General features: G+C 42.4%; 1 protein-coding gene across 19 annotated transcripts in view; it reads right to left on the bottom strand.

Annotated features, from left to right (window-relative positions):
* Positions 1-15,578, bottom strand: part of SIPA1L1 (signal induced proliferation associated 1 like 1) — a 317,068-nt gene that overhangs the window by 40,769 nt on the left and 260,721 nt on the right. For 18 of the 19 annotated variants that reach the window (XM_016118662.2, XM_016118665.2, XM_016118659.2 and 15 more), the window contains 2 exons: positions 5,715-5,864; positions 908-1,032 (listed from right to left, as the gene is read on the bottom strand). In XM_016118662.2, coding sequence (XP_015974148.1) covers positions 908-1,032; positions 5,715-5,864 — 275 coding nt within the window. The remainder of the gene's footprint in view (positions 1-907; positions 1,033-5,714; positions 5,865-15,578) is intronic. The other variant, XM_036238987.1, reaches the window with a different exon arrangement.

Genomic DNA, 15,578 nt, shown 5'->3' with positions numbered 1-15,578 from the left:
TGTTCACCGTTAGTGCATTCACATGGCAGAGTCATTAAAAGAGAAGCCAAACGCATTTGCGGAGAAGATAAAAAGATGGGCCTTTGTCTTAAAAAGTTTATCTTTTTCAGACGGGAAATTTACTTCTTTTTATCCCACAAGGATGTGTAATGCTACCAAAGATAAGATAAAGGAAAAAACGCCTAACAGTCTAGATTTGAGACCCTGATGTATCAACTGTGTTGATACTAAATCCCTGATGATACTGTATTGAAACTTAATCTTGTCTCATGGCAAAACGTTAAGGTATCAACTCATAATGTCGCTGTAGAAAACTGCATACATAGAAAGAAAGTGCTATGTGCCAGAAATCCAAATGAAGGCTCTCTGATGCGAATCTTGCCCATCCAGCTGTTTTCTCTTGTTAAGGCATGTCCTTAGCTGACAGCTTAATAGCAGAGTAGGGGGGAGAAAAGCATATAAGGAGGGAAAGAGATCCGAACCAAGCTACATGTGTGACTAAGCAATAATTGTATCTCTTTCACACTTTGTACGTCTTTTTTTTTTTTTTTTAACTAGACAATAAATACCAACAAATTTCAAAGGGCACTTAGAAGAGGCAAAAATAAACAGACAAACAAGATGGGAGGGAGATACTTAGGACACATACTTTGTAATCCGACATCTTAATCTCGGTCCTGAAAATAATTCTTACATCCTAATTTTAAACTTAGGATTCCTTGACTTTTCTCTTGGGTCTTAGCTATCACTTTCGCTGACATAAAATTTAACTGAGACTTAATTCTCATTCACATTTATTAACCAAGCTGTATTATATAACAGAATGCTTTGATAACATCATCAAGAGGTGGACAAAGTCACCTTGGTGTAAAAACAACTTGCTTCTTGCAGAAATTTAGTTACTTACCCATCTGGTCGGCAATGCTATCCTCACTTCTTTGCCAGCTGGGTGTGGATTTTCCGCTGCCAACAATATCTGACTGGGTGTTCTGCCTGTCCATGGAGGCTGGGGATCTGCGGCTCACTCCGAACCTGTGGTGATTTCCCCAAACAAGGGCAAAGACGCCATCAGAAACCTCGCCCAGAAGGGGAAGCCAGTCCTGGGTGTAGTGAACTAAACTCTGATGACAGGCACTACTAGTTTAGCTTACGTGTCTGTACCTGTGTACTCATCCTTGTGAATGTGGACCGGGTGTTGGAACTGTGTGTGTTACGGTCAAAATACTCTGATCAGAAAGGTATGTAGGCTAAGTATGTAAACAGGAAACAAGGCCAGGAACCATTAGGACCGAGCCAACCTAAGACATATATAGAGTAAGAAACTAGAACCTTCTAGCTCGTGTGTATCCAAGCTCAGACCGTCTCTCACAGGCAAAGGAAACATTTCACCGTCTTAATGTTCCATATGTATCTTCTGATTGGTACATACAAGGGGTTTCTCTTGATCATCTGCTAAACCACTAAGTTATTCATTCTTGGAACAAGTATTTTCTGAGCACTTGCTCAAAGGTCTGAAAGACACAGATTGCTATCACGTACATTACATAGGGACCACTTTCAACATGTATAAATTTGAAATTGCTTTCGGGAAGGGCGATTAAGAAGTAGGTAAACTGGCAAAGATTAAGGCAAATGTTTATTGCTGGAAAGAATATTTAGCTATTTAATGCACCAGCTTTATTTTTCCCTGTGTAGAATAATAATATATGTTTAATTAAAGCATGTGCCTTCATTAACAGTACCAGCAGAATAAATCCTGACTGAGTCCAGAAAAAAAAGGGCCAGAGTATAAAATTCAAACATTCATGTAGAAATTTACAAATATGTATATGGTTACTAATGAATTTATGAGTAATCTATACAACAAAACACTAAACAGGTGGATGCATAAATTGATGGATGCATATGAAAGATTCCTTATTTGCTACGAACTGATAAATATGTGGGGGGAACTGCCATGTGGTATATTGGAAAGAGCAGATTAGGGAGAGGAAGACAAGGGTTCAAGTTCCAGTTCCTCCACCCCAAGTCACCGAGTTTGTAAAATGGCACTTCCATTACATGAATCTAGGTAGAAAACTCTATAGGAAAGTAGTTTCAAAGCAGGGAAGTCTATATTTCAGTAAAATCACACTGCAACACCTCCCTAGTTGCTTTTGCACAAAGGACAATTGTTTACAATTGACCTTTGCCATTTTCTCCCTAAGTAGGGTCCTTGTTCGGTTTAGAACAATGAATATCCTCGAACTGGCCCTACGATCCTATTCTAAATTTGCACTAAATTAAAACTCTTTCAAAACACCACAGTGATAAAAAGTTAGGACTGGATTCTAATTTTGATTTTACTTTTTGGTAGCAGTGGAAACTAAAGACAACTTTTGAAACCTCTGAATCTAAAGCTGAACAATTTTCTGGCGCTCTGGTTTAAAATAAATAATAAAACGAGGCTGTCTTTAAATTCTGCCTTGAAAAGTCCCTCACATGCAGCCCTCATTTACTGCGTGCCAGGACACCAGGGCCCCCAAGATCCTGTCCCTGAGGAGCTCAGACAAAACCTGTTCTAACTTTACATTGTGCCTCTTTTTGAAGAGCTTAATTGCGCCTTTGTCTGGAGGAACACTTAACAGTTTAAGAGTCACAGTTCAGACTGAAGGGGTTTTTAAGTAACCATTTGGCTGACAGATGAAAACACATCTGGTGACTGAGAACTCTACCTCAGGGGCCAGTCCACTGCTCTCTCAGCGGACTGATGGCTTTGAAATATCTCCCTCATAATGGACTAGGAACTTCTTCGCTATCACTGCCATTTACTGGTCTCAGTTGCCCTCACAGACAAGTTTAATCCCTCATCTAAGAGTGCCAGAGGAAAGCTATGGTGGCCTCCCCTCCCCCACCATTCTCATCTTCAGGTTGTACATCCTGGGTTACGTCTCTCACACCGTGGTCTCTAAACTCTCCTCATTTACCCAGGCTGTCCCGCACTCGGGATGTGCCCTGCCTCGTCAACATTCCTCAAAGTGTGTGGCCCCAAAGTAAATCTCCAAGGACGGCAGATCAGAGCCTGTATCTTTTCAACAGTGTTTCTTTATAATTACTTTTCATTCCCATCTGAACTTGTGCAGGTGCCTTTTTGTCGCTCACTCAGGTGGAGCAGGCATGGTTAACCACTCTATTAAATTTCACCTCTCAACTGATCTGGACGGTCTCAGTGTCTTCTCACCAGGGAGTGGGCGGGCACTCAAACCCATGCAGACACTGAGCCCGCTGGGGCGGAAAGGGGACTGCAAAGGAGCAGATTACATCTATGGGCAATGACTGTGTAAGTTTTGTAAAATTTAACATTAATGAGTTTCCAGCAGACTATGCACATTTCTGCTTTACTGTCAACTTGTACATATCTACCTGCTTTTACTGGGCTAAGCTGTGGAGAAGAGGTAACTTTTTCCTCTTGGTAAGGGTAACTTTAAGATCAAACCTGGCCCATAAGCAACACAGGTGATCAGACAGTGAACCAGTCAGTATCTCTTGCATCATACAGACAAACACTGCTTGGGATCTAGAGGTAAACACTGTATTGTAGGGGTTCAGAATGAGTCACCCTGAGGTGTGCCTCTGTGGTATGTGGATTAATCTTGAGCTAAAGGCAACCAAGACTCTTTGGGCTCAAGAGAAACTTCTGTCCCCTCCTTGACTAACTAAAAGAACTTAAATTAGGGGCCTTGACCATAATAAGAGGTTATTGGAGATGACTTTTCGTGGTCTATCTACAGGACAGGACAAACTCGTAATTACGGAACATCTGTTCTTTTTATCATCCTGCAAATGAACTTCCTCCCCACTGAAGCCCGAAGGTGCCTTACCTCATCCTTAGCTCAGAATGTCATAAGTACCTCATTTCCCCTTTATGTCTCTGAACCTCTTATGCATATGGGGTCTCTGACTCTCTTGTTTATGTGGTGTTCCCAAATGTATATATGTAATTAAATTTGGTTATTTTCTCTTGTTAACCTGCCTCATGTAGATTAAATCAGTGAAAGAACCTTGAAGAGGAAAGTTTCTTTTTCCCCACAGCAGCAGTCCCAAACTTTTTTGGCACCAGGGACCAGTGCTCCTATGAGACTCTAATGCCTGATGATCTGAGGTGGAGCTGAGGTGGTGATGCTAGCGCTGGGGAGCGGCTGCACATACATATGAAGCTTCGCTCGCTTGCCCGCCAATCACCTCTTGCTGTGAGGCCTGGTTCCTAACAGGCCGCAGACCGGTGGTACCATAACGGTCTGAGCCCTGAAGGTTGGAGACTCCTCTCCAAAGTATTGTCATTATGTTGTAAAATATTATCCCATGTTAAAAAGGATGTTTATACAGTGTGGTAAATAGTCACTGGGTAACATCACAAACAATGGGGAAAATCCTCAATACCACATCAGTTTAAATAACTACCACCTTATTAAAACACCAAAGTTGCAGTGAATTCTTATTTTTGAAGTCAAACCAGGCCATTTAAAATCTACTAATTAGAATAAGAAATAATTAGTTGGGCTTGTGGTGTGAAATAATAATACTTTACTCATAAAACTTTTTGCAAGAACTCATGAATAGGAACTAAAGATTTTTTTTCTAATTATCACTGAAGTAATTAAAATAAGATATGAGCATTTTAGATATGCTACGAAGGGAATCCTGGGGGAGATACTGAGGATGATAACATGTTTTATAGTAGTTTTATTACCCACTTTCTGCTAACATAAACATTTAGCAATAACAACAAAGAAATGATATTTAATAGCTGTACAAACCAACAAAACACTATTGGATGAAAAACACCCACTATGAAGGTATTTTTACTAAGTATGATTATTCTGTAACATGGTAAAATCTCAAGAAAGTAAACAAATTGTATGTGCATTTGGTAAATATATATTTGAGGAATACTCAGAAACATCAGTTTTTATAAACTCCTTACATTTGATCTTCAGATGGTTTCAAGTACTTTGTTAAGTTCTCCAAGAGAGACAGCCCAGCAGGAAGTCACCGCCGGTTCCTTCGCTTTCCTCGGGGCAAAGATGGCTTCTGTGTGCCATGTAATGTTTTGCTGCTAATTACTTCCCAGCTTCAGACATTCTAATTAATTTTTTTCCCTTTTAGTAGCCTCTAAAATCATGTACATTTAGCCTTTTACTTTGTAAGTCTTGTCAGAAGCAAATAGTTACTTTTGGATGTTTAATGTTTTCAAAAAAGATTAAAAAAAAAAAAACCAAAAAACAAAAACCCAGAGGCTGAAATCACAGACGACTTTTAAAGTGTAAAAAAAATTAATTTAAAGCATTGGCTATGATGACGATTTCTCCTACTTTAAAAGCAAAATGAACTCCAACCAGTGAAAGCAATATACTACCGAGTTCACTTTGGAGGAAATATTAAGAAGTGACAAAATCTGCACTATGAAACTAGACAGTATATATCATGGAGAAATGGATGCAATTTGATTTCTCTGCCATTGAGTCCACAGGGACTAGAGAATGATATACATTCCAAGAAGTGGTTCGAACCAACCATTAAAACATTTTTCTGAAATATCAACCTATTTTTCTCTTTTGCTCTTTTGTAAATTGATTAAGGTGGGCTGAATGGAAATGACTTCCCATGTCTGAATTACAGATGAAACACAGCAGTGCCAACTGGGACCACGTATGACGGGGAAACCGCATACCTACCCTTCGGGCATGGATTTCTGCCTGTACGTGCCCCCACCAGAGCCAGTCTCGCTGGAGGAAGACAGGTTGCTGGGGGAGTTACGACACTGCTGGGATCTTGCTAGAGCCATGGATGAGACCGTCACGTAGATGTCCGAACCAGGAGACAGCCTGTACGTAGAGACCAAAACTATGAAGTCAACAACTCAAAGGGAAAATCCCAAGGCATCTATGATGGATGATATCACACAAATGTGACAAAGACAGCGACTTCATGGAAATGGTGAAAATGAAGCCAGCTGGAAGCCTGCAAAAGAAACTTCCCCTAAAACTACTCCCTAACGGAATGGTTGGAAGAGTGCCTTGAAGGGGGTGGGGTGGGTGTCAAAAAATAACGGGGCGGGCGGGGAGGGGGAACATGCATGTTTCCAGTAGCTGCCAGAATTCAACGGGCTCAACTGCCTGTGCCATTTCTTAGTGTGGCAGTGTACAGGGTTACTGAAACCCAGTGACATTAACACAGCAATTAATTCCAATTCTCACACTGATTCTCCCAGAGTTTATGGCCATAGTGAGTGAGACTGGTACATTCTTTGTATGCTTCTTTGTTTTCTAATTTTATTACTCAGAGTCTGAAATGAATAGTCAGATTTTGTTATTTTGTATTTATGAATTTGGTTGATAATAGCATCACCATATAAAAATATTCATGGGGAAAAAAAATGTCTAGAACTGCAGCTGTTGAATTTAATTGGAATTAGTGAATTTATATATCACAGTAGAGGTGTGCTCCGCACAGCCACCTAATAGATCTGTTTCTAAAGTTATGGATCCTTCGCCTTGATAACTGGCTCTTGAGACAGAGACCAGAGGTTTGCAGTCAGGACTGACACGCATTTCCCCCTGCTACCTCCTCTGCTCTAGCAGGCAATGAGGTAACCCTGGGAATATCAACGCGAAGCTGACCACTGTGATGAGGTGTAAACTAAACTTAATAACAGTGGTCTTTTATTTCAGAAGTGAATGCTGGCACATGTCATTTGCCTGCTGTAACAGGGCAGGTCACTCCCTTTTATAGCTGAGGAAGTACAATCGAAGTGGTTCATTTAATAAGTCAGGTGTCTTCATTCTAAGTCCACTGCAGTCTATGTGAAACTATTACTGTCCTCTAGAGAAGGCTGCATTTTCTTTCCTTAACAGGACAGTTTGCAATGGGTCTGCATGGTCAGACGATTTTGCAGGTACAGGTCTCTTATACTCAAGCCAAAGCTCCGAAGCCTTGAGACAGAACCCAACTCGCCATAATGTGACAAGCTCCTATGGTGAACTGGCGATCATTCTGCGGTGGGGCAGGATGGGGTTTGAGGCACAGGACGCTGACAGAAGGGAAAACAGAATCATAACGAGAAGCTTTCCTAATAGAAAAAGAATAAGGACAGATACTTAAAAGTATGAGTCCCAAATCCATCTATGCCCAAAGGGCAGAGCTGAGTTGGGAGCCAGAGCTCTCTCCTCAGCAACAAACCTGCTGTCTCCAGCTGTCTCCTAGATCTCTCTAGGGAATGCCCTCGCCAGCAATTCAAATCACATCTGCTAAAAACTAAAGGATTTTTTCCCATTTTCCCACTCCCATACCCCAAACCTGTCCCTCCTATATTTGTTATTTTAAGTTAAATGTTTTGAAGCCATTTCCCCTGTCACCCACCCTTTCCTCATCTTCTATAGTCAACCTGTCTAATTAAGTTCAACTATGTACTGAGCACAGACTAAGTGTCAGGCACCCTGGGTGCTAGTCTTGAAAAGACAAAGAAGATAACTGGTCTCCAACCTGATGTCTGTTCTTTAAGCTCCCCCATCACCAGCCTGGGTCAGTACAACAGTGCTCAAACTGGTCTTCAGACTTCCAGGCTCTTTCCGCCCCATACCTCCAATCGCCCCTACCACCCTAAATCATCTGACTGCTAACAGCTTTTCCACAGCTTCCCTTTTGCCTATAAGATAGAGGAGCAAATCCCTGGCACCCTCTTCTAGACCTTGGACCACCTCATCCAAGACCATCCTCAACTCCACGCTCTTTACCCACCTCCATGCACCCTACAACCTGGTCGTATCCAGAGTCTTCCAGTTCTCAGACTTGCCCGTCATAGTCATACCTCTTCTCATCTGGTCCCCCCCTTTTCACTCACATAAAATTTGTTTTCTCCAACATCTGATTCCAACATCATATCTCTGAATTCACAGATGAATTAGAAGCTCTTCAAGTCCCACAGTAGTCTATCCTTTGCACCATTATAGCACATCTCACAGAATGGTTAGTTTTACATGTGTCTATCTTCCCAACTAGTTTCTGTCCTTCAGGGGCAGGACTGAGCCTTATGTATCTTTATATGTCTGGTTGCTTGAAGGAGAATCCCCAACAGCAGTATAGAAAATGAAGAACACTAGGTGCAGGCTAAGGGCCCGCTGTTACATCAGGTGTCCCAACCCAGAAGTTTTCAACCATGGAGGGTTATATCAGTTGAGAAACACTTGGTTACTAATATAATAATAAAGCACCAAATTTGTGAATAATTTACTAAAAACAATCATGACACATTCAAAGGTAATACACTTTCTTAAATGCAAGAAAAGGGGATGACAGAATTATATGCAGACACCCTTGTGCCCATCATCAATCTGACATATAATGGTGTGAGAACTCACTGACAATGCCTCCTCTACATAGTGTGAGAAGGGACAAGTAAGAAGACCTAGGATGCTAGGCCCCCAGACAACACGATGAGACAGAGTTCCTAAGGTCCTCTTGTTAACATCACCATCGGGTTACTACTTCACAGATCCAGAGAAACTTGGGCTAACCGTGCAGATGGTACCCTCATCAGGATGCCGGGCTCAGTGAGGGGCGTGGGAGGGGCACTGTAGTGGGGTCGCAGACTAGAGGGGTCATTGAACAATGGCTGTTCCCTAATTGGGTAATGTGCTTTGATAAGAGAAAGATCAAGACATTTATCTGGGCACCATAAAATGGACGTCTCTTTCTTTTCCATTAAAACATCTCCCAAATATCACGCTATTTATTCTGGAAACATTGGAAGGGGACTGGAGTGGGAGAGGAATGGGAGGAGTAGGATACAAAGGAAAAAAACTAGGTAAGGATAAAGGAAAGACAGAAACCCAAATGTAAGAAGAGTCTGACTTTTACATGCACCTAATCCAGAGAAATGTAAATATGGTTTCATTTTGGAGCTGCTTTGATTTTCTTACTGCAAAGAGGAGGAGGTATTACAGAAATATGGGGTGGGGTGGGGGGAGACGGCAGAAGAACGTCACTATGGTTGGGGCCTGATAATTTTTTAACTCTCTTCAGAGTAATGCTAATGAATTACATTGATGGTGAATGTTAAAATGTTTATGCTTCTATGAGGAACTGATAACATGACTCCATAAGGAAAGCCAAGACGTAACTCTTATATTTTATTTAGAGCTTGCTTTTCTTACCCTGCTCTTCAAAACGTTAAGTTAAAATATCTCATATTCCTTCTCAACCTCAGCTCTTTTATTTGGCAAGTATATCAGAAAATTCTACTTGGTTACTGGAATTATCCCAAAGTGAAAAAAATAGCATTTCCAGAAGGCCAGCATTCATTCCCGCCCCTTTTCTGCATTTATATAACTCAATAGTGGCTTTGTTTTCTGACTGTTCGCACACAGAGAACATACATACAGCAACTGATGTAATGGCACCCAAATGTTTTCACTATGCTAGATGTATGTGTGGTGGGCAAAAAAACCCCAAACAAACAAAAAAAACCCCCACATCATAATTAATCTTTATTCTGATGACTTACTATTCTTTCCAAATACTCTAAATTTGATACCATCACACAAACATGACTTGAGAACGGACCTGCTTCAGGGGGTGGGAGGCACGGCCTGCCAGCAGAGGCAGGCCACGGCTGCCGGGGAGAGGCCTGTGGCTGATCATTGCTGGCAGCTGGGCTGGTTGCTGTCCCGCCACTTGGAGGAAGGGTGCTCCCCCAAACGGGCTCACACGGGAAGGAGCATGCTGACCTCTGGAATCTCTGTTCTCCCACCCACTCTATTTCAAGGGTTGCTGAGGCCAGTGAAGAGTGAGTGGATGATCACGAGTCTTTTCTTCTCTTTTGAGGTAAACCCAACAATCCCGAGTCTTTCCAGATCTTTCTGCACTCTCTTGGTCTTAACGAGCCCGGGAAATTCTAGATGTTAGCGCCCAAATAGGTCAAAAGGACTAGGATTAATACCGCTTACAGTTGCTAGGAGATCTTTTAATTCTGCGGAATCTAAGAAATAATCTTTTCCACGAGTGCTCTGGTCATTGCCAGAGATGGAATTTCTAAACCTGTTAGCATTAATGTCAGTAGATTCTCCTCCCTACATTTTTATAAATTTAGCCAATAACTAAATGTTTTTAAAGTAATTGGTATTAACATTCTCTTAAATGCTTCCTATTAATTCCCTCTGCAGAAATAAAATACCAGGGCTTTTTGATTGTACAAAGAACACAGCCATTGAAACAGCCATGATCACTCACTAGACAGACAATACTTCCATAGTCTGCGAGATACACATCAGCTTTTCATTGAAATCAGTGCATTTTGTTGCAATGAAAGTAAAGAGCTGAAGGGGATGGACATTCAAGAAGAGATGGGCCAAGATCAGTATCAGTTTCTCATTTTTCCAGAGGCATTCACCCACCAGGATAAAAGAGAAAACAGCTAAAATAAATAAATAAAATCCTATATTTCTAATAAAATGACCTCTGTCCGCCACCACGCCCTTCTCACGAATCGATTCACAGGACTATAATACAGTGTTAACATTAACAGACTCTTATTAAATTGATCTTTTCAGACTGTGACTGATTATAATTTATTGATTTACAGATAAGGAATTGTCAGCACTGGAGTAAGATGCTAAATTTTTTCCCGTTATTTATGTAGTATTAGTTTAATTATCCCTCCAGCTTTTTACTCCGAAGTGACAGCACTGCTTAGATGTGTCCAAGGAGATAAGGCCCTCTGTAACTCGAGTGCCAACAGTGGATGGCAGTAAAAACAATTGAGAGGGTTTCAAATAGCAGCAGTGACGGACAAATTAGATGCTTGAGTCCATAATCAAGCACAGCATTCTACCACAACTTAGCAATTAAAACGCTATTCACCCAGGGAACAGGACCAAGTTAAAGTCTGTCTTCAGCAGTGTATATTAACCAGGGATTCTTCCAGAATTACGTAAAAAAAAAAAAAAAAAAAAAATCTCTGAAACGATTTGAGGCGATGTGATGTAGGCGTCATAATCAGACTAGGTTTGAAGAAGCTGTGTTCACATTCGAGCAGCTTATCCCTGTCTTCTCGTCTCTTCCTCTGGGTACTTTGTGAACCAGAGCTAACTCTGGCTTTCCAACCATACGGTTCATATCGGCTCTTCAGAGTGGATCATGGAAATCTTGTTCTGATGAAGCCTATTCTGTGACAAGGACACTTTACCAAAAGGAGTAACTCATGTACAGTTAGGAAAATGCTGCTGGCAAGCTGATGACAGCCCAGCACGTATCATGGCTGCCTCTAAGAACAATCAATTTTATACCGAAGGGTGACTGTAAAGAACAGAAAGTAAAAATGGATTGCAAGCGAGATCGGCTGTATAATTTGTGGGAGTCAGTGCAAAATGAAAACGGGGGGTCCCCTTGTTCAAACACGATTACACATTTCATGACAGTGACAGCAGAGGTTGCTGCACAGGCTGCACAGCCCAGAAGCTGGCCCTGACCGCAACGTATGTGACTGGGCACCCACAGCGTGCATTCAGCCTTTCTTGAACACCGTCTACGTATAGTGGTGGATTGAATCTCATTCACACAGCATGGAGTCCTACGGCCCTTGATGCTAACCGGCTATGACTCTGCACAAATTATTTTCTCTCTCAAACCCTGGGCATCCTCATCTATAAAAGAGGTAAAGAGCAACCAATTCATTGGGCTACCATATGGGTTAACTGAGAAAACTTACACAAAGGACTCTGAACAGAGCCTGTCCCAGAATATGAGCTCAGCAACAGCTGCCTATAACTTTTAAGGAAAATACAAGTAAAATGCGACTACCGTGAGAGCAGTAAAAATAGAGCGTAGAGGACTCAGGCAGGTTAGAAGTCAAACTTTGTTGGGAAAACCAGGACAAAGGAAGCCTTATGAAGAAATGCACTTGAGATGGGTCTTGTAGGAAACCAAGGATTTTCACAAAAGTCAGCAGTTAGGACATAGGGACGTAAGGCTGCCATGTCGGCATGTTAAGCTGGAGCACTAGACATGGGTGGGAAGTTGTGGGAGGAGGGAGGAGCATGACTGAAAGAATGAGTGGGTTTTGCAGGGTGAGCTCTCCCACAGTAAGCTGAGGAAGCCAAACCCTCATCCGCGAGGCTGCAGGGACGTGCAGAGGGCTCCGCGGCAAAGCAGCGGCGGGTGGGCGTGCCCGGTCAGCGGGCGTAGAAGGGAACGCCCACTCGCCCCTTTTTTTTTTTGCCAACTTACAAGAGAACTGATGAAATAAGTCTCAAACTTGAGTGATATTCAGGTAGATAAGAATCATTAGCCCACAACAAATAGTAATCTCTTTGGTTAGTCCTACACTCCACCAATATTCACACACAATTCATGAAAAGAAGTCGCGACCAAATCCTTTGATGAGAAAGAAGCTAAGTGGTTTTTTTGGGGGGGACATGCTAGAATTTTAAAGACTGGGAGAAAACTACACAAAACAAATTCATCCCCTATTCCGTTATACAAACAAAAGCCGGGGAAGTAGCAGCTGAAACACGGCACGCCGCGCTGGCCTCAGCTTGGGAAAAACAGCACCGCTAAGCCACTTTCCTTTCCCACAGAGTTCCACCAGCACTATCTGCTTTGGATTTTGGAAATTTTCAGTTCTATAGCAAAGTTCCCAACCATCTGCAAATGGGTCCATCAATTACTTAATAAGCACATATTACTGACCATGGTTCAGGGCTGCACTATGCCTCCATCCCTACCTCTCTACTTTTATATATGCCATCTGGTATGCCACCACCATTTGTCATTTTTCATAGATAATGGGAAACCAAAAGGGTCAAACAAAAAGCAACAATTTGGAGACAACAGGCTATTTAATTAGTCTGGATTCTGATTCTCCGAGAATGGAGACTGGGGGTGAAACCCTCCTCCGCCGTCTCTCCTGTGTATTTGTGCTTGTTCTTTAACATGAGCCTGCGGATGCTAAAGCAGTGGGTCCAGAGCACATAGTCCAGAGTCATCTTTCTGCGGCCTGAAGCGGCATCGACGAGCCAAGAGCCCAGCGGTCAGAGCACAAACACACTCGACCTTGGATGAGAGATCCACTTCACGCTGCTGACCAGCCCTAAGGACATTCTGCCCATCTCACAATTTCATAGCAGTTGTTCTTGCAGGTGAAAAGGAAATTAAACCCACTTTTCTCAGCAAGCACTTTAATGATAGGAAGATGCCAAACTGCCACCCGGTCACCAAACCGAGGCCTTTTTATGAGTGGAAGCAGACCTTGGTCAACCATTCAATGTCCAGCACTCTTAACAAGAGGGAAAATTTCACACTGATGACTGTGGGGTGGGTCTAGGTAGTTAACTTGTCTTAATTATCACTAATTTCTCCACACTTAAAAATGAGCTGTACAATCAACAAATCTTAAAAATGTCAGTGGTTTCAAATATAAGGCAGAGTGTACTTTTTCCCCCCTGGAGAGTAATTTAAATTCCTGACGATAAATGTGTTCATGGAGCGGATATGCCTCATCAGACAAGGGGCCTAACATGCTTGCTCCCTTCTCCACATGGAAGGTTACAGCAGAACACGTCAGATCTGGCTTCTGAGAAGGCCTCCCCCACTGTGCGTGCGTGCGTGTGTTTCAGAGGGCAGCGGTCTGGAAGAAGCCCCGGGACACTGGGGGCCTCTGTAGACCCTCCTATAAGGCGCAACTAGGGCAGGACTCCCTGGGCAGCCCTAACGCGGCCCAGGGCGGGAAGGCAGGACACCGCTGCTGGGCACAGGCCGGACTACAGGCTCTTACGGACATGCAGAGCATGACCACAGGCCTCCCCAGAATACATGCAACTGTTTCTCATAAGATCATCTCTCAGGTCCATTCTAATTCACATGGATAGTATCTGTAGAATTTCCTGCAACTTCTGCAACTGTACATCCACCAGGACTGTTTTTAGCACAGCAGGCCTCCTGAGTTCATCTTCTTTGTCTCACCAAAGTTAACCATGATGCTGTCACTGAAGACAACACAACCTGCTTGTGGAAAACACTGAGCCACCACATGCACAGTCTATATTAGGTTGAAGACTGACTCACCAGTCCAGGCTGCCAGCTCTACCTGTATCCCTACGGCACTCGATTTGGACAAGCTCCGTTTCACTTCCATGTAGCTGTGTGGAAGAGCATCGACAAAATGACAACGATGACACACAGCGACTACCATTCTCTACGTCTCACTATGCGTCAGGGCTGTCTGAAGAGCTCAGATTGGATAGAGTAACTACATCACCTTAGTTAATCTTCACAGTGACTTTGCTAGTTGGGTGGGGCTAGTGACCCATTTCATTCTTGGGGACAATGAAGTGTAGAGAGGATGAGGAACTTTATATCGCTCCCAAGGGGTGGGGCCAGAATGCAAATCAAGGCCCACTGACTACAGGGGTTTCTGGGTGGATCACACTAAAACACTGGTGCCTCTGAGGGGAAGAAGCCCCACGGGAACAGTTCCCTAGGCTGAGTGTAGAGTAGCTACTCTTGAGGCCTGAGGAATGATGAACAATTCAAGAGCCTGAGCTGGGGCTACGCTGATACACTCTGGTCCCACGCCCTGGGCCGCTGTGGCGCTTATAAAGGAAAGGGAACTGGGAGGTATGCCAGGCTCAAGCCACTGTGCCCATTTCCTGAATATTAAATAGGAAACATCTCTGTACCATAATCTAAAAATGTGAATCTGCAAATCATCTAAACTCTTAATTCCAAGCAGATGCCGGAGTATGTGACCTCCTTTGAAGAGTTGGGGGAAACGGAACCTTAAGTGGCCAGTGAATTTAAGTCAAGTATGATCCTCTGTTTTTCCAACTTATCATGATGGATAAATAAAACACCATCATGATTCAGTTTTAACCAGAATAAAAAACCTTTCCTAGAAAATTCAATCAAGAACACACATTTCACTTTGTCAATTTTAAAGTTTTACCCACAATATACTTTTAAAATAGGAGTACTGTAAACTTAGCCAAAAGATATTAAAGAATTCTATTTAAATCTAGCTTTAATTCTATAGCTTTATCTGACTACAGAGTGTTTCACTTTTACCTATCATTTAATTTTTCTAAAAATAAACTGATTTACCCAAGTATCCATTAATAGAAAAATGAATAAACAAAATGTGGTATATAAAATGGAATATTATTCACCCTTAAAAAGGAAAGATTATGAACTGAATGTACCACACACACATATACACAAATTCATATATTGAAGCTCTAACCCTTGACATAGTAACATTAGGAGGTGGGGCCTTTAGAAGGCAATGAGGCTTAGATGAGGTCATGATGGTGAAGTCCCCACGATGTGATTAGTGCCCCATAGGAAGAGGAAGAGACACCAGAGCTTCCTCTGTCTTGTGACACACACTTAAAAATGTGTTGTACAATCAACAAATCTTAGAGAAAAATGTCGATGGTTTCAAATATAAGGCAGAATACACTTATATTTGAGGACTCAGGAAGAGGGTTCTCATCAATAATCAAATCTGCTGGCACTTTGATCTTGGACTTCTTGCCTTCAGAACGATG

Source organism: Rousettus aegyptiacus, unplaced genomic scaffold (genome assembly GCF_014176215.1).
Source record: "Rousettus aegyptiacus isolate mRouAeg1 unplaced genomic scaffold, mRouAeg1.p scaffold_m13_p_3, whole genome shotgun sequence".
Classification (NCBI taxonomy): Eukaryota; Metazoa; Chordata; class Mammalia; order Chiroptera; family Pteropodidae; genus Rousettus; species Rousettus aegyptiacus.
Note: the sequence above shows the minus strand (reverse complement) of the source record. Positions and strands in the feature narration are given on the sequence as shown.